The sequence below is a fragment of the Myxine glutinosa genome, chromosome 13 (assembly GCF_964187855.1).
Source record: "Myxine glutinosa chromosome 13, kmMyxGlut1.1, whole genome shotgun sequence".
Classification (NCBI taxonomy): Eukaryota; Metazoa; Chordata; class Myxini; order Myxiniformes; family Myxinidae; genus Myxine; species Myxine glutinosa.
In genome coordinates, this window is record NC_136273.1 from 13,586,249 (window position 1) to 13,611,058 (window position 24,810).

Here is a 24,810-nt window from a genome sequence, read left to right on the forward strand (position 1 = left end):
AAGAAGTCTCTAAGATCCCCAGAATGTCATCACGGGACCTACAGGTAGCTCTTGCCACTGTTGATGTCAAAGTGCACGTGTCCACCATTAGAAAGAGGCTGCGCAAATTTGATCTTCATAGGAGGTGTGCAAGGAGGAAACCTTTGCTGTCCAGAAAGAACATCAGGGCAAGACTAAAGTTTGCGAATGAACACCGAGGCAAAGACCAGCACTTCTGGAACAATGTGCTCTGGACAGATGAGTCAAAGGTAGAGCTATTTGGCCACAGTACCAGAAGACATGTTTGGCGAAAACCAAAGACAGCATTTGACCACAAGAACCTGATACCAACTGTAAAGCATGGTGGTGAAAATATTATGGTTTGGGGCAGCTTTGCTGCATCAGGGCCTGGCCTGCTCACCATCATAGAATCCACGATGAATTCTTCATTGTACCAGAGGGTGCTTGAGGATAATGTGAGGCCATCTTTAGCAAAGTTGAAGCTCAACCGAAGGTCGACCTTGCAACATGACAATGACCCAAAACATACCAGTAAATCCACCAAGGAATAGCTGAAAAGAAAGAAATGGAGTGTTCTGGAATGGCCAAGTCAGCCCGGATCTAAATTCCATCGAGATGTTGCGTAGGATTTGAAACGAGCTGTGCATGCAAGGAACCCCTCAAACATCGCACAGCTGAAAGAATTCTGCATGGAGGAGTGGGCAAAAATTTCTCCCAGTCGATGTCAGAGACTGGTAGACAGTTATAAGAAACGCCTACTTGAGGTTGTTTCTGCCAAAGGGGGCAATACCACCGATTGGAGCCAAGGGTGTACTTACTTTTTCCACAGAAGGAAATGGCATCTCTGTTAACTTTTTTGTTGAATAAATTATTGCAAAGTCAATTTTTCATTGTTTTTTGTTCAATTAGATCACCTTCATCTATAGATACTGTTTAAATGATTCAAATATTAATATGTCCACATATGTTAAAAATATTTTTAAAAAACATTTCATGGGGTATATTTACTTTTTCCACATGCGAAATTTGCATTTATGTTTATTTAAATTATACAATGGACTACAAAATGTAAATGTTTCATGATATTTGTTATATTACATCACCTTTATCTATCAATGTTGTTGAAATGAAGATCAAATAGCTGTATTTTCAATATTGTTCAAATATGTTGAAAAGGTCAAAACTTTACATGGGGTGTACTTACTTTTTCACGTGACTGTGTGTGTGTATGTATGTCTGTATGTATGTATGTATGTATGTATGTATGTATGTATGTATATATATATATATGTATATATGTACACATATGTATATACAGACTTGGCATTTAATATGGCATTTTTTTTTTTCTTGACTTGGGTTTAATTTCTGAACTCGGCATATCAATCTGGTGAGTTTCTTTTACGCTTCCGTGATTTCTTTGTTAAAAGAACCATGTCACTGATTGTCTATCGCAGCAAGAAGTCAATAACAGGATTATATCACAGGTGGCGTGACAAAATGGACGGACAGGTACATTTGACGATTGGCTTCACAATCGGGTGTATGAGGGTTGTTGCATTCTGTATTAGTGGAAAACAACTGCTGCACGTCTTCAAAAGTTATTGCCGCTTCCCCTGGAGATGGTCCGTCAACTCGACAATGCTGTTTGTCATTTAGTGGTGGCTTTACGAAATTCCGGCATTAAACAGCATGCTATTGCTTGGCAGTGTGGCATCACTCAAGGTCAGGTGTCAAAGATCCTGAAACGAAATGCTCAGAGGGGTGTCCCTACTCCAATACCGAGGCCAGGACGTCCCTGCAGAACCACAAGGAGGGATGATCGCCAGCTGCACCGGTTAGTCCGCAATGGCCATACCAAGTCAGCTAATCGGCTTAGGGCTGAGTGGCAGCAACTGACAAATGTGCCTGTATCCAGAAGGCTAGTCGACCAACGACTGGTTCAAGCAGGCTATCGTGCCAGGCGTCCCTGAGAAAGCCACGTCTGACCAGACAACACCGCCAGCGCCGATTGCAGTGGGCCAGAGAGCACCGTCAATGGCAGCCAGGACACTGGAATCACGTGATCTTCAGTGACGAGTCTAGATTTCTGGTCTATCGTCAAGATGGCCGCATCCAAGTGCGCAGACAAGTGCATGAAGCCTGCAACGAAGATTGTATAGTGCCAAGAGTCCAAGCTGGAGGTGGTGGGGTGACCGTTTGGGCTGCTTTTCATGCAGGGGGCAAAACTGACCTGGTTGTTCTGAATGGAAACCTGAACCAGTTCAAGCACAGGGCCATTCTGGAAGAAACATTGCTTCCATTTGTTCGTGCAGCCTTTCGAGGAAACTTTGTCTTCCAAGATGACAATGCAAGGCCTCATCGTGCTCGCGTGATCCAACACTTTCTTGCTGACCGTGGTGTAGAGCATATGGAGTGGCCTGCCATGTCCCCGGATATGAATCCGATGGAGAACTTGAGAACAGAATTAACGCGTCAAATCAACAACTTGGACCAGCAGCCTGCCTCTGTGCGTGAATTGCAGCAGGCTATTGTAACTGCATGGCAAGCGATTCCTGTCCAAACCTTGGCAAATCTCGTGAACAGCATGCCTCAACGTGTACGTGCTCTCCTGAATGCTCGTGGGGGTTACACGAAGTACTGAACTGTAATTTTACTGTCCGTAATCCCAGTCGTAATTTAACTTTTGTTTTTGTTAAAAAAAATTTGGCTAATGTGCAAAATAAAGAGATACTTCTGGAAAACGCACAGAAGTTTAACACAGTACTGTCTGTGATTTGAGTTCGATATCAGTTTACATCACTTTCAAGGATCAATTTATTTGCTTCGAAATGTCAAATGTGGTTTTTGTTTCTTTTCAAGGTCACATTAACAAAATCTAGAATAATTTCAACATAATTCCAATGAACTTTTGGTTCTAAGTCATCTTGAAAAGTAAGTTCATCCCCACAAAAAAAATATTCCATCTGAAATACCAAGTCTGTAAATGCGCATTGGCGAAAACATCTTCACTCCTAACTGTTGATGAGTAGGGCAGAGAGAATGTGTCCACATGGCAGGCAACACCTGTTGCTAATAGGTTGTGCAGCAATTGCTGGGGTGAGATTCAATCTGTGCCTTGCTTCCTCGTCAAGTTAATGGATTCAATCTGTGTTTATTAGCGGCTTAGGTTGGTCACAAATAAACAATTTGCAGTATGTTGTCCTGACGAGGGAAAAATAAGCCCTCGTCGGGACGGCATGGTGTTGAAGTCGTGGGGACTCACTGCTCTGGAGGAGGGGTCCAATTGTATGACCATGCATTCTGGCCCTTCAGGGTCAGGATGCATGTGTTTTGATTGACCATGTGCTTCGGCCTTTGGGTTGAGATGCATGTGTATGCTAATGGGACAGTCTTGATACATGGTGTGCCTTGGCCATGGGGTCATGGTGCACGTCCAAGGCTGTTTAAATGTTTGCACGTCCAACAAAAGCTGAGCTGAATTATTGTAGTCAATCTTCTACGGCCGCAATTAAAAGCTGAATTATAGTAGTAAATTCATTCAAAAAGAACCCGGGCAACGCCGGGTGCTTTCGGCTGGTTTATATATAAATACGAATGAAATTCCTGGGTGGGGCGAAGTGTGAAAAACTCTGACAACACAGGACTCGAACCAAGGACCTCCATCACTTTCGTGGTGACAGCCCACTGCGCTATTGAGCTAGCCAAAATCTCCTCAGAATTTTCCACACTTAACACTGCGAGCTTTATATTGGCCGATGTCTTATGTGCCTGCTCAGCAGACAACGGATATATATATATATATATTGTTGCGGATATGAGGACTGTATTTTTTTTTATTGTGTGCTTTATTATTATTATTGTTTATTCTGCGCCTCCTGCCTCCAGTGTTGTGTAAAAGTAAAAAGGGCGTCCCGGTAGTTATTCCATGAAACACCACATTGCAGGACCCGATAAAACCCTTGTTCAGCTGTTTATATCCTTATTATGTGTTTTAGGGTAAGGCCTTGTCGTCCATTAACATGACACTCCATTGCACCGAGTAAAAGAGATAGATTCCCTTCATTCCCATTCCCAAAAACCTCCATTTCCCCTTTCGTAATGGCCAAGCCTCAATTTGGCAATTACATCCCCTCCAAAGCCACCATTGACCACGAGGCAGGGTTGGGGAAGAAAGGTGGGTCTCCACCTCGTCATAGAGGGGAGGAGTAAGTCGGCCCCGCTCATCCAACCCAGAACGAGGGGTTTGGCTTGAGAGGGCGGAGAGAGAATGCTTGGGGGAGGTTCGCAAAGGGTGAAGGGCGGGGCCGATATAACCCGCCGCGGGACACTCCCCAAGCAGACAAGGAGATGAGTCCAAGAGATGAGCTGAAAGGCTGAGCTGAGCTGCGTGGTGAGGTGGACAGGAAAGAGCTGGGTCGTCAGAGCAGGGCTGAGTCATGAGGTCCAAAAGCAGAAGATCATCCAGGGAAGCACAAAGCCTGCTATTCGTCACCTTGCTCGCCAGCAGCAGCGTCTACAGCAGCAACAAGACTCGACAGCCGTTTGGGGCCTGGACGGCAGTTTGGAGCAGGGCCGCGAAGGGACGGCGGCTGCCGAACACGCCGATTCGTGCTGCCGAACAAATTGGACTTTCCTCTCCTTCCAGCCAATTCCTATCATCATTCCCCGTGTGAGTCGTCTTTGTTTGTTCTGTCCTGGGTAGGTAATTAAGTCTGTATAAGCTAGTATTTTCCCTGTGTCTCTAAAAGCTTCTGTATATTATTTTCTTATCTTTCCTTCTCCTTGGTTATTTTGAGCCTGTAAATAGTAAATAAATTTAGTAGTATTTTCAACCCTTTTCTCGTCTTCTTCTTCCTCTTTGCATTCGTCGTCTTAGTCTTTTCCCCATTGAATATCTGTGGCGCGATACGGCCAACGTTTGGGTGAATCGGGCTTAGTCGGGGAACAACTGTTCGGTCGCGGAGCCTTCGCTCGGCAAACAACATCCTTAACTGCGTACCGTAACAATTGGTGTCAGAAGTGTGGGATCGGACCCGAAGCACGCTTAACGCGCTCAAAATTACAAGCTGCTGGAAATTGTTTTGTTTTTAAAGCAAAACCCGAATTTTGAAATCGCGCCATGGCTGGTCAAGGCGACGGGATGCCGGTGGGTGAGCTAGAAGAGGGGTTAGGAGTAACCCAGAATCAAATGGAGGGGAGCAATGAGGAGGTGGTTGAGGAGGTTTCAGGCGCGCAAAATGGCGCCCTCGCGCACGAGGTTGAGGAGGCACAAAATGGCGGCGCTGCGGCAGTCGAGACCGCAGCGCTGGGGAAATTGGACCTCTTTGCGGCGCAGATGATGGGGTATATGAAAAAAATGGCTGAAAAATCCAGCAGGGACATGGACAATAAATTTGGGAAGTTAGACGACAAATTTGAGGGGTTAGACAACGGGATAAAAGAGGTAAAGAATGGGTTAACGGGGGTGGAAAATAGAATGGCTGCCAAGGAGAATCAGATAGAGGGGGTGAAAAATGGGTTAATGCGGTTAGAAAATAGGATGGAAGGCAAATTGCGGGAGATAGGGGAGCAATCCGCCCGAGAAATTAAACAAATGGGAGAGCAGATAGAGGAGGTGAAAATCGGGGTAGAAACCAAACTGGATGCTCAGAGGGATGAATTGGGACAGATGAGGGCGGCATATACAAAAGAGAGGGAGGAGATGAAAGAGGAGATACGACGAGGTGTAAGTGAGGAGGTCTCGGGGGTACGCGAGGAGGTAAAGCGAGGTGAAAAGCGTATAGAGAAAGAGGTGAGAAATGGGATGGCAAAGTTACAAGGGGGAGTAGAAGATCTGACGGAGGAGGTGTAACAGCTGACGGTGGGACAGACGGAGTTAGTGGAGCAGGTTCAAAGGAACACTGCGGTACTAGGAGGGTTAAAAGCGACACAAAGAGACATCAAGGATGACTTAATAGCGACACAGAGGCAATGTCAGATGGTACGTGAGGGACTGACAACAAGGTTGGACGAGGTGACAGAGATAATGGAGACGAAGGACCGGCAGGTGAGGACGCACATAGAGACGGTCAAGATAGCCTCAGAGGACGAACTTGAGGAGACGCACCGGGAAATAAAAGAGGTGAAGCAAAAATTAGAGGAAGTGGAAGAAGAGGTGAGTGAAATTAAGAAGGGACGGACAGAAACTAAGAGGGAGATAAAGGAGGAAGTAATGGAATATGTACAAGGTCGGTGCTCAAATCGTGATGTTGTGCTCACTAACCAAATAAAGAGTTTGCAGGTGGTGAAGGAGGTGCGGAGACGAGGTGCCAAGGTGAGTGGCGATATACGAGGAAATGTACATGATGTGAGGGGAGCTTCAGTCGGCTTGGGGGTTGAATTGGATCCGGGTGTTCGTGAGAGGCCGTTGGTGAAGTGTGCGACAGGTACGGTGTGCGAAGGAGGAGGTGTGCGAGAATGTCCGACTCTGGGGTGTGTGAGGAAAAAGTGCGCGCCGAGGAGTGAGTGTGCTGTCGAGAGTGAGTCGGTCGTTGCGCGTGTGCGATGGAGCACATGGAAGCGCGTAGTGAGGAGTGTTACACAGGATGTAACAAGAAAATGCACGCCTGTGGTGAGTGTTCCAGAGGGTGTAACGGGAGAGTGTGCACAAGAGTGTGCGCGAGAAAGGTGTGTAACGGACGGGTGCATGAGGAAAGAGTGCGCGGTCGAGAGTAAGGGAGAATGCACGCCTGTGGTGAGTGTTACAGAGGATGTAACGGGAGAGTGTGCGCAAGAGGGCGCGCGAGAAAGGTGTGTAACGGACAGGTGCAGGAGGAAATAGTGCGCTGTCGAGAGTAAGGGTGAGTGCGCGACCGAGAGTGGAGGTGAGAGTAGTAAGAGAGACACGGAGCGTGAGTTGGTTGTGACAGGTGAGAGAGGATGTACACCTGGAATGGAAGGAAGCACACCTGGAATGGTAGAGCGTGTGTGGGAATGCACGCTGGAATTGGTAGTGAGACACGTGGTTGGGTGTGCGAGTGAGAGCACACCTGTGGTTGTCACAGAGGAGGTGACAGAGAAGGGGGCGCGAAGAGGTGTGTTGGTGAGGTGTGCGAACAACGAATGTGTGCCAAGGTGTTCGGTGGTCAGGTGTGTGACCAAGTCTGTGAGCGGAATGAGTGTACCTGGGTGTGTAAGAGAAGGTGCAATGACGAGGAGCATGGGAACAGCTGGATGTATGAGCAAGAAAGGGGTAGCGTATGCATGTAAGCATGCAGGTGAGGCATCGACGGTAACCGGGTTAGCAGTTAGAACGACATATAGCCGAATCGGGCCCTCGGTGCGCGTCGGGCAGCTTCGCGTGCCGCGAGGACCAGCGGGGATCCGAACCACGGCGGGTTCGAAAGGACCGCCGTACGCGATCCACGCTGGGCATCGCTTTGAACGGCCGCGTCCGTGCTCCACTAGGCGGAGCGGGCAGCCCGATAGGAAGGGTCGTCATGGCGACCCCTTTTTGTTGAGACGTTCCGGCAGGTCGAGATCGGGCCATTGGACGGCTCTGTGCCGAGATGGTGCGTGGGATCTCGGCCCAGGTAAGCGTCCTTCCCTGCACCGAATGCGGGACGTATCCAGCCGCCGGCACCAAACAACCCGCATTCATTGCTCGGCTTTACGAAGCCGGGTTGTGGGAGTGAATTGGCGCACCGAGAGGCACTAGTGAGTAGACTGATGACGAGAATAGTGTTTTGGCCCCGAAATTAGAAAAACAAAATTTGAAGATTGGCAAAGGATTGGCAGAGTGATGATTGGTAATGGTACGGTGATTGGCAGATGATTGTCAAATTTTTGATTTGTGGAAATTGGACGAGCAAAATTTATAGTAAGAGATGCCCCATGTGATGGGATGGCCAATCCACCATCCCTCACAGCGGGGGGGCAAAGGAGCACTAGAGTTTATGGGGTTGATGGCAGTGAAAACTAGCCCGGGAGGGTTAGGATATATCGTGTGTAGGGATCTAGAGAGATTGACATTAGGTAACGTTAAGGTTAGTTAGTGACTGATACCTGTAGTGGGGATGCAGGTCGATTAGAGTGGATGATAATGACGTGGGAGCGCAATAGTTTAAAGGGACGACTGGGAAGCGCAAGTTTCAGAGGGGAGTAGTTAGATGAGATGATGCCGTGTGTTTGAGGATTGGAAGTGTATTGTAAAAAGGTGTGAGGAACAGGTGTGATTGCACAGGTGTGCAACTGAACAGGTGTATGGAGCAGTGTTTTTTTGTGATGGTGATGTGTGTTGTGTTGACCAACTGGTCCAGGAAGAGGAGAAGGGTTCAGGTGGCACCAGGTGTGAGTGCACAGGTGTGCAACAACAGGTATGAGGAACAGGTGTATGGAATAAATGGTAGTGTGGAGTATATGGAGTATTGGAATGGATGGTCGTGGAGTGAGTACGGTGGAAACTATGGAGTGGAGTGGATGGTGCGAAGGTGTGAATGGGGGAAGAGTGGACCCCCATCACGGATACCCGGGGCGGGTAGTGTAAGTGTTAGGTAGAGGGTATAGGTAAATTGTGGTTGGATATTGGCATCTGTGGTGCGGGTGAGAGAATGGTATTTGGATGAGTGCATTAGTGTTGTGGAAATGGCTGGGCGTGTAGCCTGTTAGTGTGTGTAGTTGGTTTGGGCACTCCACCACTGTGAGGATGTCGCCCAGGTGAGGCCACAGGTGGGCTCTGGGAGCCGGTAGTTGTGGATGGGGCCCGAGGATCCGGAGGACGGACCCGGGTAGCCCAGTGCCAGAGGGCACCGAGTGGGGTGACAGAGCCAGGAGGGGCCTTCCCCAGTTAGATAGGTTAGGGTGAGGAGCTAGGTAAGCTCGGGTGGCAACTACAGTGGTGGAGGTGTGCAGGTGGGTAGACCTGCTGGGAGAGCTACACGTCACAGCCCAGAAATTGTGCAAGGGCGGTCCTTTGTCTTTCCCTCGCGGTCCCCATGTACTGTCTTTGTCTTTCCCTCGCGGTCCCTATGTGCTGTCTTTGTCTTTCCCTCGCGGTCCCCATGTGCTGTCTTTGTCTTTCCCTCATGGTCCCCATGTACTGTCTTTGTCTTTCCCTCGCGGTCCCCATGTACTGTCTTTGTCTTTCCCTCGCGGTCCCTATGTGCTGTCTTTGTCTTTCCCTCGCGGTCCCTATGTGCTGTCTTTGTCTTTCCCTCGCGGTCCCCATGTACTGTCTTTGTCTTTCCCTCGCGGTCCCTATGTGCTGTCTTTGTCTTTCCCTCGCGGTCCCCATGTGCTGTCTTTGTCTTTCCCTCGTGGTCCCCATGTACTGTCTTTGTCTTTCCCTCACGGTCCCCATGTACTGTCTTTGTCTTTCCCTCGCGGTCCCTATGTGCTGTCTTTGTCTTTCCCTCGCGGTCCCCATGTGCTGTCTTTGTCTTTCCCTCGTGGTCCCCATGTACTGTCTTTGTCTTTCCCTCGCGGTCCCCATGTGCTGTTTTTGTCTTTCCCTCGCGGTCCCCATGTGCTGTCTTTCCCTCGCGGTCCCCATGTACTGTCTTTCCCTCGCGGTCCCCATGTACTGTCTTTCCCTCGCGGTCCCCATGTACTGTCTTTGTCTTTCCCTCGCGGTCCCCATGTGCTGTTTTTGTCTTTCCCTCGCGGTCCCCATTTACTGTCTTTCCCTCGCGGTCACCATGTGCTGTTTTTGTCTTTCCCTCGCGGTCCCCATGTACTGTCTTTGTCTTTCCCTCGCGGTCCCTATGTGCTGTCTTTGTCTTTCCCTCGCGGTCCCCATGTGCTGTTTTTGTCTTTCCCTCGCGGTCCCCATGTACTGTCTTTCCCTCGCGGTCCCCATGTGCTGTTTTTGTCTTTCCCTCGCGGTCCCCATGTACTGTCTTTCCCTCGCGGTCCCCATGTACTGTCTTTGTCTTTCCCTCGCGGTCCCCATGTGCTGTTTTTGTCTTTCCCTCGCGGTCCCCATGTACTGTCTTTGTCTTTCCCTCGCGGTTGTCAGCTCTTTCACGAGCCTCGATTCAGTATAGAAAAAAAAAAAAAAAAGAAAAAAAAAAAGGGCACCGGGAGATGAATCGGGGGAGTGAGACCCCGATTTGGATGGTATTTGGATGGTATTGACCAAACTGTGGTGCTTCTCAAATTGAGAAGCACCACAGTTTGGTCAATGGGAATTGGTTTTTAGAACCCATAGTGTAAGTTGGCCAATGGATTGGCAGGGAAAGACCCCGGGTAGTGTAACGTGTGTTAAAGTCATTTAGAGGATAGTTAGGATTGGAGTCTCCTCGCACCATCTGCATCCACTCACCTGAGGTGACAGGTACTCCACACCATGCCATGTTTTGATTATTTTTTATGTGCAAATGTTTTGGATTGTGAGACGCATCATGACGTGGGTGTGTGTTACGTGGTCCTCCCGGTGACTACCTGGTCTCGGTGACCCTCGGACCGTGAGAGGAACTCCGCCAGAAAGATCTATTATATTTATGCTCTTTCGTAACGCATAAATCTGAATTCCAATCAATAAGAAACCCCACACCAAGGATCCGGAATAATCAATGATATATTCCCCGAGCAATCAACAACCATCCACAATCAGCAATCAATAGTACAAAGATGTAAACTCATCTATAATAACTCTAAGATGGCCATCTTATACATTCCTCACGTGAGCCCCACTCCCGACTCCCTCCATGGTCAATGTCTCTCTCAATGTCTCCGTACTCCGGTAGTTCGATCTCCACACGTGGGCGGTTGAACGGACCCTTCCTGACGTACTTTCACCGGGCACGTCCCGTACCGGGAACCACGGCTGCAGCGCGCACCTCCTGGCCAAGCAAAGCGGGTACAGCAAAGCAGGCAAAGCAACACGCGGCTTGCCCAGTGCGCGCGGCCCAAGGTGCGACCCGTACGCGGCCTTGTAGACGGTGAGGCGAACTGTGCCAGCTACTTGGTTCCGTGCACGAACCCACGGCGACTTGACGTGTCAAAGGGTAGTTACACGTCCCGGTAACTCCTCTCGCCAGACGGGCTTTTAACGCCGATTCTGTTACGTTGCTCAATCGATACCGCTCGCGTCCGAGCTCGGCGAGGAAGAAGAAGAATCGTCGCTTCTCCAGGACCTCGTGTCTTTTCTTCTTCCGTTTCGGTCTCCTTTTTCCCAGAAGGGCTCCTGACCCTTTAATCACAACAACCTTTAATCGAGTCCACATTGATAAGCAAAGACCTGAATAGTAATTCACATACATTCACATAAATATGTAACAGTGTGACATTGTGCTTTGTTGTTCCATCTCTTCCTCCTTATGAGGATTGATGATGAATTGGGTGATGGCAAATTTTGAAGTAGAGGGATTGTGGAGACGAATTTGGTATGGGGGAAATATGGGGAAGACGTGACAGTAGTGACGAATTTGTAAAGGTGAGGATTTTTGTAAATATGGGGTAAGGGCAAGGGTAGTGTAGGTGACAGGGGGGGTGACGTACGGTAGGGACGAGCTTTCTCACTTCGCTCTCCGTACGCATTTCGCCCTGCATTGCCTTATTGATGTGTACCCTTGTGACCTTACCCCTCGCTCATCTGTCTTCCCCCTTTTGTCTCCCACATGACCTGTGCGCCATTGGGCGCCGAGGGGAGCGTGCGTGAGTCGGCCATTGTGCGCCCGGAACTCCCAGAACCAGCTGTCTGCATCGATGCATCACATTATGGACCACATGTCTGTGGCCGAGCACCACTTATGGACCCCATGGGTTGGGGCGTGGCCCCTCTGCTGGAACCAGCCATGAAGGCCCGAAATCTTGCTGGCAGACCTTGGCCACAGGGCACCGATGCCCCACAGGTGAACCCTACATAGTCGGCCCCTGTGGGCCATAAATAAATACAAATGGACACATTGGGTGCAAGTTTTATTACAAATAGGCCGCCAGCAAAGGAAGATGACAACATCAGGAACATAGTAATAGCCAGCAGAGGGAGCCGAAGAGCAAGAGACCACCTGCAGGGTTAGGGGTTGTTTGGTTATTTATATTCATGAACACTGATGAACTATGGTGACTGCACCGATTGGTGCTTGAGGGTGCTTTGGTGCGTTTTGCGTGCTTTCATGGTGCATTGATGCAGAGCAGACTGTCCCCCCCCCCCCCCCCCAGAAAGAACAATCACAGGTCCTGGGTTAGTCTTCTAAATAAAAGTAGTGTCAATTGTAAATAATGCTCCCCACCGTCAACGTGTAGTTTGAAGACCATTCCGCAATTCGGTTAACTGTGGGCATGAGTCTGTTAGGCAGGGTGCAAAGGAGCAGTGGGACACATTTATTTATGTTTTAAAACTGTCGCACTCAGGGTCAGGTTAAAAGTAGAGGGAACTACACCTACGTGTCACACTAAATTAAAGTTGTAGGCCCGGGACGTGCCTAAGAGGAGGAGGGTGCAGTGTTGCGGATATGAGGATGGCATTTTTTTTATTGTGTGCTTTATTATTATTATTGTTTATTCTGCGCCTCCTGCCTCCAGTGTTGTGTAAAAGTAAAAAGGGCGTCCCGGTAGTTATTCCATGAAACACCACATTGCAGGACCCGATAAAACCCTTGTTCAGCAGTTTATATCCTTATTATGTGTTTTAGGGTAAGGCCTTGTCGTCCATTAACATGACACTCCATTGCACCGAGTAAAAGAGATAGATTCCCTTCATTCCCATTCCCAAAAACCTCCATTTCCCCTTTCGTAATGGCCAAGCCTCAATTTGGCAATTACATCCCCTCCAAAGCCGCCATTGACCACGAGGCAGGGTTGGGGAAGAAAGGCGGGTCTCCACCTTGTCATAGAGGGGAGGAGTAAGTCGGCCCCGCTCATCCAACCCAGAACGAGGGACTTGGCTTGAGAGGGCGGAGAGAGAATGCTTGGGGGAGGTTCGCAAAGGGTGAAGGGCGGGGCCGATATAACCCACCGCGGGACGCTCCCCAAGCAGACAAGGAGATGAGTCCAGGAGATGAGCTGAAAGGCTGAGCTGAACTGCGTGGTGAGGTGGACAGGAAAGAGCTGGGTCGTCAGAGCAGGGCTGAGTCGTGAGGTCCAAAAGCAGAAGATCATCCAGGGAAGCACAAAGCCTGCTATTCGTCACCTTGCTCGCCAGCAGCAGCGTCTACAGCAGCAACAAGACTCGACAGCCGTTTGGGGCCTGGACGGCAGTTTGGAGCAGGGCCGCGAAGGGACGGCGGCTGCCGAACGCGCCGATTCATGCTGCCGAACAAATTGGACTTTCCTCTCCTTCCAGCCAATTCCTATCATCATTCCCCGTGTGAGTCGTCTTTGTTTGTTCTGTCCTGGGTAGGTAATTAAGTCTGTATAAGCTAGTATTTTCCCTGTGTCTCTAAAAGCTTCTGTATATTATTTTCTTGTCTTTCCTTCTCCTTGGTTATTTTGAGCCTGTAAATAGTAAATAAATTTAGTAGTATTTTCAACCCTTTTCTCGTCTTCTTCTTCCTCTTTGCATTCGTTGTCTTAGTCTTTTCCCCATTGAATATCTGTGGCGCGATACGGCCAACGTTTGGGTGAATCGGGTTTAGTCGGGGAACAACTGTTCGGTCGCGGAGCCTTCGCTCGGCAAACAACATCCTTAACCGCGTACCGTAACAATATATATATGCATTTCCTTCTCAACTACCCCCACTCCTTTACTCCCCTCTTATTTTCCTTGTGGAATCACGTGTTTGCACAAGGGCAATCTTATTCCTCCTTCCACTTTAGCTGTAAATACGTCTACCTGCACTCGCTGCCTCTCCCCCCCCCCCCCCCCACATCCTCATACATCCCCACCCACTGCTCCACTATCAGTTTGCCTTTATGAACATTACACCCTCGGTCATTTTGCTCTTCCCTGAGATTTGGGGTCAGAAAATTCAATGTAAAAATACAGGTACCTGAGCCGTGTTCTTTATTCTCAAAGGAGGAAACGCTGGGCCAAAGAGCAGCATGGGATATTGCTGAAGAAAGAAACATCAGATGTTAAAACTTGAAATGTCTTTCAACAAAACATAGAAAGTGATACAAGGAGGTAAAAGGAAAAAACGCCTTTTAAGCCAAACCCAAAAATACCCCATCTATAAATACATCATTGCATCTTGAACCAATGTTTGTTTAACCAAATGATTTATTTATCACCACTAACAATAATTATTATCTGATCAGTTGAAAGCAACCTCATGGAGCCATTGCGACAGCCATAACAATGCTCGTGGGGATCAATTTTGATAATTAAAAATTATTTCAATCTGAGAAAAAAATAACTTTAATAATTCTGTGCATCCACCCCCTTTCCCCCAACCAAAAATATCCCCAATGTAAAAACATTCATTACTCGAGGGGATACCTGGCAATGCCAGGGGGGAGGGTGGCCCCCTGTGCTGCCTGGCTGGTTGAGCTTTTCCCAGCGATGGTTTCGTGATGTGTTGGACATTGAAAAGCTATGGAGTTATTAGCCTCATGGTGGTTACATTTTCCCAATGCGCCAGCGGGAGCGCTCCATGACCTCACAACAATCATACATTTTATAGCGGATTTTGGTGACCTCAAAAACAGATGTCAAGACAAATGTTTGGTAGCGTAAAACCTTGTCCATGTTCTGGATGGAGTACCTACACCCAAAGTTTGGGCCTCGCACACAAACATATGGAGAATTTCCATGTGGGACAGGAGGGATTTGTGGGATGGAGTGAGAGGGACATTGAGAAGCAATACCTTGAAACCTTGCCCAGATTCTGAAGTACCTACACTCAAAATTTGGGGCCTCTCGGTACTATTTGAGGAGGCTTCGGCCGTAAAATTTTGGAACAGTTCGGCTGTTAAAGTATAACGCACAAATGTACAAACAAACACTTGAAAGTATTTGTAAGACCAGGTCAATAATCTATATATAATGGAGCAAGTGTTTGTATTTATGTATATCCGCTCTTCATCCATTGGTTGGACAGCTGACCTGTCTCCACCCACAAATGTAACCTGAAATACTTAGAAACCTAATGTACCCAGAGGACCCAAAAGACTGCCTCCCCCCTCGACATCCCGAGGACCTACAAGACCGAGAAGACCCCGAAGACTCAAAACACCCAGAGGACCCTAAATACCCCAAACATCCTAAATACCCCAAACGACCCAGAGGAACCAAAAGACCCCAAAGACTGAAAATATTCCAAAGACCCTTAACAACCCCAAAGACCAAAAAGACCCAAATATCCCAAAGATCCTTGAAGACCCAAAAGACAAAAAGACCCCAAAGACCCTTAATGACCCCAAAAGACCCAAAAATCCAAAAAGACCCAAAGACCCAATGGAACCCAAAGACCCAAAATACCCTGAAGATCCAAAATACCCCAAAGTCCCTTAAATTCCCAAAACGCTCCAAAGAATGAAAGGGGAACCCAAGCCCAATTTTTTTTTTTCTGAAAAAGCATTGGCAATCATTAATCACGGTCTAATTTGAAGGGAATATTTTTTTATTTGCCAATCACAAGGTGCCGAAAAAAACCCCCTGGACTGTCGATTTTCGAGTTTGCCAGTGACGTCACATTGTGAACTTACTGTGATCCTGCAGGCAACGGCACATAGAGAAATGGTGCATTGCGAGCTCGGATTCCGATACTGATTGGATGATGAATGGGGAGGGAGGGGGGGCGTTTGGGTGGTCGTGGCGTATTGTTAGCTAGGGTGACAGTTGACAGGGGATTGTGAGGGGATGGTGGAGAGGAAGGGGGGGGGGGAATTGTTAGCTAGGGTGACGGTTGAAGGGGGGTTGTGGGGGGAGGGGTGTGGTTGTTATGGGTATTGTTAGGTAGGGTGATGCTTGATGGGGGATTGTGAGGGGGTGGTGGAGTGGGGTGAGGGGTGTGGGGTGGTCTTGGGTATTGTTAGCTAGGGTGATGGTTGAAGGGGAGTTGTGGGGGGAGAGGTGTGGTTGTTATGGATATTATTAGGTAGGGTGATGCTTAATGGGGGATTGTGAGGGGTTGGTGGAGTGGAGTGTGGGGTGTGGGGTGGTCGTGGTTATTGTTAGCTAGGGTGACGTTTGATCTTTTTTTTCTGGAAAAATGAGATGCCTCAAAAACCCAGGCCACCTAGGTTGAACATAAATCAGCAAGAGCAATATTACCAAAGGAAATCAGCAAGAATTCCAAGTCAAAGTAGTTGTGTCAGGGCAGAAAAATGTGTTGCACGCTTGGAACAAGATCGCCTGTAGGGTCGCCCGTAGGGCGGGTACTCTGCTAGTATTAACTAAAAATATTAATCACATATATGAGGGATTTAATCAAAAGATGGCGTGTTGTACTTCAAACATTCTGCTCTATTCACTCTTTCATTTGCCCGAGGTCATCTTCCATCTGCTTGGAAGTCAGCTGATGTCACCTTCATCAACCATCCTTGCTGCTTATATATGGTGCAATCAAAAATCACTTCCGCTTTGCTGCGAAGCTCAGTGTTGTTTGCTTTGGTTAGAACCTCAACTTAAAATGGGTGAAATTAAACATCTTGAAAATTTGGAATTATTCTCACCATAGGCATAGTTTGACTTCTCTATTTTGGGGGAAGGGGGTGGTGTGGGGGGGAGGGCTTAATATTAAAAATGGGTAGCTAGGTCTGGCTTCCAAAATTACCGTTTGTTAGTGTAGTTACAGTGTACGTGAAATCACAAATACAGTTTACGTTCATTATTGTTACTCACGTTTAAATACGGGATGTTTTTATCCCAATTGTAAATGAATGAAAAAAATATGGGTGGAGGCATTGCCCAATCCTGCCTCCCTCCCCCACCACCCAAACTTCACCGGTGATTCTCACTCAGATTTCAACATCACTGTAATGTATATTATCAAGTTGTTTTAACTTTCTTTATAGAAGATGATTTGTAATACCGGCCCTGACCACCAGGAGGCCTATACCATACACTTTTAGGAAGAGAGAATTGTGGTCTTTCTCCCACCCTGAACCTCCTCCCACAGATGTACTACCCCAACAGAAACCATACATGGGCTGCCCTTAGGCAACATGCAAAATTTGGTTGGATTGGCTTCAATAGTTTTTTAGTTTTTGAAGCATATATAAACAAACAAACAAAATATAATATAGATTCACCATAATCCACCCCTTCCTTGCTCTGTCTGATCCACAAGGGATGAGGGGGGGCTATTCTACGAGCTGTGGTCGGCCGGCAGCAGCGTCACCTCTCGGCCGTGTCCGAATACACGACGGACATCCGGCACGTCACGGGGAAGGACAACCCGGTGGCGGATTGCCTTTCCCGGTCCGTTGCCCACGTGGTCCACCTCGGCATCGACTATGCCCGGATGGCGGCGGACCAGGCCGCCGACCCCGACGTCCAGGCCTTGCGGACCGCCGTTACGGGCCTCCGCGTCACCGAGGTGCCGTTCAACGGCACGGGCACGGCCCTCTGGTGCGACGTCTCACTCGGGCGGCCTCGGCCCATCGTGCCCGCGGGCTGGCAGCGCCGGATTTTCGACTCCATCCACGGCCTGTCCCACCCGGGCACGAGGGCCTCCCAGAGGTTGATCACCGACAGGTTTGTCTGGCATGGCCTCCGGAAGGCCGTCCGCAGCTGGGCCAGGACGTGCCTCGCGTGCCAGCGTGCGAAGGTGCACCGACACACCCAGGCCCCTTTGGCCCCGTTTGCGGTGCCGGAACGTCGGTTTGACCACGTTCATGTGGACCTGGTGGGACCTCTGCCCCCCTCGGGGGGTTTCACCCACGTCCTGACCATGATGGACCGCACCACCCGGTGGCCGGAGGCCGTGCCTTTGGCGTCAACGACGGCGGCGGACGTCGCGCAGGCGTTCATCACCACCTGGGTCGCCAGGTTCAGCGCCCCCTCGGACATCTCGTCCGACCGCGGCCCCCAGTTCACCTCGGAGCTCTGGGGGGCAGTCGCACGGGGGCTCGGGGTCCAGCTGCACCGCACCACGGCCTACCACCTGCAGGCTAACGGCCTGTGCGAGCGGTTCCACCGCTCGTTGAAGGCCGCGCTCCGGGCGACCCTCCGCGATGGCGGCTGGGTCGACAGGCTCCCCTGGGTGCTGCTGGGCCTCCGGATGGCGCCCAAGGACGACCTGCGTGCATCCGCGGCGGGGTTGGTCTTCGGGCAACCGCTGGGGGTGCCGGGCGAGTTCCTCCCCGACTCCACGGCACCATGGTCCGCGGCGCAGGAGCGCTCCGCGCTGCAGGAGACTGCCCAGAGGTTCACCCCGGTGACCACGGCGCACCACGGGCACCCACCTACGCACGTCGCCCCGGAGCTTCGCACCGCGGAGTACGTCTTCGTCCGGCACGACGCCCACCAGACACCACTGCGGCCCCCATACAACAGGCCTTTCCGCGTGCTGGAGACCGGGGTGAAACATTTCACCTTGGACATCGGCGGCACTCCTGACCGGGTCTCCATAGACCGCCTTAAGCCGGCCCACCTCGACGTGGACCACCCACCGCCGGTGGCTCGGCCCCCGCGTCGGGGCCGCCCCCCGGCGGGCGGACCCCCAGCACTGCCCGGCCCCGCCGGCACGCCACCCCCCGAGCCTGCACCCATCCCGGGTGCAGCCGGAGGCATCCCAGCTGGCATCCCTGCATGCCGGACGCCGCCAGTCGCCAGAGGGCGCTTCGGCCAGGTCATCCGTTTGCCCCGCAAACTGGCCCTCCAGGTGCGCGGGAATTCTGGGGGGGTGCGTGTGGCGGACACGAAAGCTCACTGGCGCGAGGGCATCATTCCGCGCACCAAGTCGGCGACGGCCACGCCCGAGGGGTAGGCGTGGCCGCGGGATATACACCGGGCGCGCAGCCCGGAACGCTCCAGTGTTACAGTGGAGCTCTTGAATAAAGACTCTTACCACTTACCGCGTTGTCCGCTTCCTCCTTGCTTACAAGCAGCGCGCGTTACACCGCGCTTCAGTATTCTATATACCCCAGTAAGGATCTGCATTTTTATTGCTCAGTTTTTTTCGATATTGTCGTCGTGTCTGCAATGTGTGAATTAAACAAATTTTTTACAGTTAAATATCAACCTATGTGAAGGCAGCCCCCCAACCTCTCCCTTCTCCCCCAGATATGCCAATTAGTGAAAATCTGTCAGACCAGAGTTATGGACGCAGTATGGCTCAAACAAGGCAAGGTAGTCAAAGCCAAGGCAAGGCACAATCAAAACGGAAAATTTGGAATTTCATCAAGGCCCAAGCCTGTGAAAGATCTGGTACCAGATCAAAGGACCAAGCTTGTGAAAGATACCTGGGATGTTTAGTGTCCACGTTGTACATGTAATGGCCAGCTTAATGCCCGTTCAAAGGATGGCGTACTCAACGGCCTTATAGTTAGGTCCAATTCCAGCGGGAGTCGAACCTATGATGAAAAGGCCCACAGACGAGCTCACTACCCGCTGCACTATCAATGCGATGCCCTCGTTAATCATTATGGAAATAATTAATAGTAAGTGTTTTATGGATTGCGGTATTTCATCCTGCAATACAATGATTTGCTGCTGCCCAAATGTAAGGATTGTTTTTGTTTCCTGGGTGAATCCACCCGTCAACTTTCATCCGCACCGATATACAATTACTGAGCAAGCACTTTGCCTGAGCCCTTCGCTGCTGAGACAGCAAAGTCACTTTGGCATTCCTCCTGCCTCTGTTTCTCTCTCTGCCCTTACCTTAATCTATTTTCCTCTCTCTTTCATCCACTCACCATCATCCCCTCATGACTTCCTGCAATATTCCTCCATTAGACATGTCCTCCAACCCTTCCTTTATCAATGCATCCATTACCTCCCTCCTACACTTCTCAAATCCTCTGCATCCCATCATCTCATTCCCGAGTGGTCACCATATCCACGCAACACACAACTCTTGTTCATCATCTTTCTATCGCCTCTACTACTTAGTCCTACCTAGATCTCTACTGAATTCCCCCTCGACCTCATTCATTCACTGCTCACCTCCTCCTCCGTAGCCCAGGCCCTGTCTGTGCATCACATCTGCATCCCCCAACCTCCTCTGTGAGCCCTCCAGGGGAGATGAACTTGACCATATTCGTTCGTGGTTAGGGAAAGCAGCAGGAGCTGTGAGAGGATCAATAAAGAATATAAATACTGAAGGAATCAGCATGAATGAGGTTATGGTGAATAAAACTTAAAATGCTTTATAAAAAAAATCCTTCCACATTGGAGTTCTGATGCTCTAACTTCCATTAAGGAGCAATGCTGTAATTACAATGTACAGGGCCCCATTACTAAGATAGTTAAAGGATGAAGCCACGACTTTTTAGAATGCTGCTTAACCATACCCCTTCAGGATTTCTCTAATCACAAAGCAAGGAGGAATAATCTTTCACCCTCTTAACACATTCAGCAAAAATTAAACAGGTCTCTACGAGCAAGCGTCCCTCCGTGGTAAGACCTTTGCTGCTTCGCCCTGCTACTTGTGTCAATATCCCAATAGTGGACCTACAAACCTCTTCATTTATGGGAAGAGGAGATAGTGAGGGGTATGTGCAATGAAACTGAAAGTCATGACTTAAAAAAAAAAATCTCAACCATTTTGTCTTCAAAATTTCTGGAGGAACATGTTCACCAGACTCCGAATGCTAACCAGACTCCGAACTCCGAACATGTTCACCAGACTCCGAATGCTAACCAGACTCCGAACTCCGAACATGTTCACAAGACTCCGAAGACCGCTCCGAGTCTTGGAGGTGGGTGCTTTGAATGTCGTATGAGCCATACCGAACACTTGAAAAATCTGATGGATGCCTCCTTGATGCTCAGCATATAAAAAGGCCAGAGCATTGAAAAAAAAAACATTGTGCAGGCTTTGATGGGCCTAATGGCCTCCTCCTGCATTGAAGCTCCCCGAAAAGAGAGTGTGGACATCAAAAAAGATGTACACATGGAGGGCGCAGCTAAAAAGAAAATAAATGACCATACATTTCCCTAAGTGGACAGTCAGAGAACGAAGCCCTCTATTCGAAGTTGCGAGTTCTTGTCGGATGCGTATGTCATGGTAGAGGCGTCCATTCTGACATTAAGATTTTACATCATTATTATGTAGCAGTGGGTCCTTCATTATTATGTAGCAGTGGCTCCTTCATTATTATGTAGCAGTGGCTCCTTCATTATTATGTAGCAGTGGGTCCTTCATTATTATGTAGCAGTGGGTCCTTCATCTCGTTGACGTACTCAACAGACGTTTTGGTCACCGGGTGACGGCTCTATCAACATAAAAGAAAGCTGATGGCGAGTCCGATTGATGGAAAGAGTGAAAAATTAATGAGTTCACCATTGGGTCAGCGGCATCAATGAGAATGTTGCCCTGAGGTTGTGGATTAAGAGAGGAAGGACTTACAGATTTTCCTTGCCCGGGGCAAGGGCATCACTTGAGGCTCGGGATTACGTTTTTCCCCGTATTTTCGATGATGCTTTGAATTCCGATCGATGAAGTCACCTGGATTCGGGAACTGCAACTGAAGGTGAATTAATTTTATTCTCAATCAATTGGAAAAAAAAAAAGTTCAAAATCAATTCAATTTAAGAAAGGCATAAAGTTTATTTAATATTAGAAAAACAATTTTGAGTCTTTTGGAATGATTTTCAAGTGCTGGGTTCACCTGTTCAAGAGCGGTAAGACTAAGGTATGGCAGGATGCCACCCCTTCCACAACCCTAACACCACTGCCCTCAACCCTCACCCCCATCTAACCTCCTAAGACTCCATTATTATGTTCTGCATCCTGAACATCAGTACCATTGGGATATCTGGCCGATGGACATAATATCAGATAATTTCAACTTCAGATGTTCACCAAACCCAAAATAAAGACTTTGCATGATGGCATCAATCAGGTACACAGAGCGTTTGGGTGAAGAAGAGGAAGCCTCTTGTCCCTATTATTACAAACTTAAACAATATTGTCACTTAAATAATAAATGTATGTACTACACATGTCAGTCTGTCTGTCCGTCACATATCACGAAATTATGGATTCTCACGAGATTGTGAATGAGATGTTGTTTTGTTGTAATTTAACGGTGTGTGTGTGTGTGTGTGTGTGTGTGTGTGTGTGTGTGTGTGTGTGTGTGTGTGTGTGTATGTATGTATGTGTGTATGTATGTATGTGTTTATGTGTGTGTGTGTATATGTGTGTGTGTATGTGTGTGTGTATGTGTGTGTGTATGTGTGTATGTGTGCGTAAATGTATATGTGTGTGTGTGTATGTATGTATGTATGTATGTATGTATGTATGTGTATATGTGTGTTTGTATGTGTGTGTGTGTGTGTGTGTGTGTGTGTGTTTGCGTATGTGTGTGTGTGTGTGTGTGTGTGTGTGTGTGTGTGTGTGTGTGTGTGTGTGTGTGTGTGTGTGTGTGTGTATGTATGTATGTGTGTATGTATGTATGTGTTTATGTGTGTGTGTGTATGTGTGCGTAAATGTATATGTGTGTGTATGTATGTATGTATATGTATGTATGTATGTGTGTGTGTTTGCGTGTGTGTGTGTGTGTGTGTGTGTTTATGTGTGTGTGCATGTGTGTTTGTGTGTGTGTGCGTGTGTTTGCGTGTGTGTGTGTGTGTGTGTGTGTGTGTGTGTGTATGTGTGTTTATGTGTGTGTGCATGTGTGTTTGTGTGTGTGTGTGTGTGTGTGTGTGTGTGTGTGTGTGTGTATGTATGTATATGTATGTGTGGGTGTGGGTGTGTGGTCTGCAATGCTGTGCTAAAATGCGAAAGTGCATTATCCATCTCTCGTAAGCAGCAAGTACCTGCTGATTTGCCTCATTGCTAAAGGGTGTGGCCGTGCAGATGATGCCATTCCTCCAGTAGGTGATGGTAGGAATTTGTTCAGGGCTCCAGCATAACCCAGGGCCGGTGCAAGGGTATTAGGCGCCATAGGTGAACCTTGGGCATTGCCCCGCCCCACCTGGGACCCACGACTAACTTTCGAAAATGCATTTTGTGCATTAGTATGAATAAAACTTCAGCATTTATGATTAGAGATTCATTTTACAAAAAAAGGCGAATCTGATGCACATTCTCCTTGTTCTACAATTTTCACAGGATATGCACATGAAGAAATGCACTTTATAATGTGTAACCTAAAACGGAATGAATTTGGGTTGCATCACTGCTTTATCCCACTGGTACTCGCATGTATCATGAACCCATCTGGCGTTCCTTCGCTAATTGCATTGTAAGGATGTTTCAAACATAATCATCCAATGAATGGCTTGGTAATGCAAGTGAGGATGTGATGACACAACCTACACAACAAAATTGTAGTAACACCATGGGTTTGGTCATTGTCTCGATGACTGACAAAGCAAATGAACAAAAAAGTTTTGTTGCAAACCTGGAATATGACGATAGGTAAATGCACGTGTGTTGAAACGCACTCACGGTGACATTTCACTATCCACATCACAGACATTGTGATTGATTTTCACATTCACCAAGAGGCATGAATCACACAAAGAAACTTTTTTGCGACGATGACAAACGAGTGAATCATGAATTATTTCCCTTCGATGGACAAGTAGTAAATCAGGTATTTTAGTACTTTGAAAGTGGTATACGGATGTTTAGGCGACAACAATCTCTCGCCATCTAAAGTCGGTGGGTCCTGCGGCCTTGAGAATATCCCCTCTCTGTCCCCGAGAACAGACTTCTCAACAATCATGGGGATTAGAGTTGTCAATCACCCAATTCCTTAAAATTCCCAAATCTTAAAAGGATCACTCAACGGAAGCCCCATTGAATGATTTCAAAATGTGTGGCAGCAGGTCTGTCTTGATCCATGAGATCCAGGAATGCTGGAGCAATTCCTTGGATTTCAGCAGCAAAGTGAAGTGGACCACTGTCATTACTCGGGGTATCTCATACATGATACATCCACCCTGCCAACATGACCTACCACTGAATGATTGAGTTCGTATTTGATTCATGTCATGAATTACGTTTGGAATTTGAAGCACAACGCGTGTTACATTCATCATTTACAGCCAAATGGGATTGGCAATACAGTCGAAGGAATTTGATGCCTGATGGTCAACGCCAGAAGAGCCCTACCCCAAAAGAGCCAGGAAAGTCCTACTCCAAAAGAGCCTGAAGAGCCCTACTCCAAAAGAGCCGAAAGAGCCCGACCCCAAAAGAGGCAGAAAAGCCCTAATCCAAAAGAGCCAGAAGAGCCCTACTCCAAAAGAGCCAGAAGAGCCAAACCCCAAAAGAGCCAGAAGAGCCCTTCTACAAAAGAGCCGGAAAAGCCCTAACCCAATTGAGCCGGAAGAGCCTTACTCCAAAAGAGCCGTAAGAGCCCTACTCCAAAAGAGCCGGAAGAGCCCAATCCCAAAAGAGCCAGAAGAGCCCTACCCCAAAAGAGCCGGAAGAGCCCTACCCCAAAAGAGCCGGAAGAGCCCTACCACAAAATAGCCAGAAGAGCCCTACCCCAAAAGAGCTGGAAGAGCCCTACCCCAAAAGAGCCGGAAGAGCCATACTCCAAAAGAGCCAGAAGAGCCATACTCCAAAAGAGCCGGAAGAGCCATACTCCAAAAGACCCGGAAGATCCCTACTGCAAAAGAAGCGGAAGAGCCCTACTCCAAAACAGCCAGAAGAGCCCTACCCCAAAAGAGCCGGAAGAGCCCAACCCCAAAAGAGCCGGAAGAGCCCTACCCCAAAAGAGCCGGAAGAGCCATACCCCAAAAGAGCCAGAAGAGCCATACTCCCAAAAGAGCCGGAAGAGCCCTACCCCAAAAGAGCCGGAAGAGCCATACCCCAAAAGAGCCGG

The 24,810-nt window shown here is 48.6% G+C and overlaps 1 protein-coding gene across 1 annotated transcript in view; it reads right to left on the reverse strand.

The window, feature by feature from the left end:
* LOC137438614 (netrin-G2) overlaps nt 1–24,810 on the reverse strand; it is a 208,372-nt gene that overhangs the window by 49,497 nt on the left and 134,065 nt on the right. The window contains 2 exon segments of the mRNA XM_068133822.2: nt 13,914–13,976; nt 19,976–20,098. Of these exon segments, the coding sequence (XP_067989923.2) occupies nt 13,914–13,976; nt 19,976–20,098 (186 nt within the window).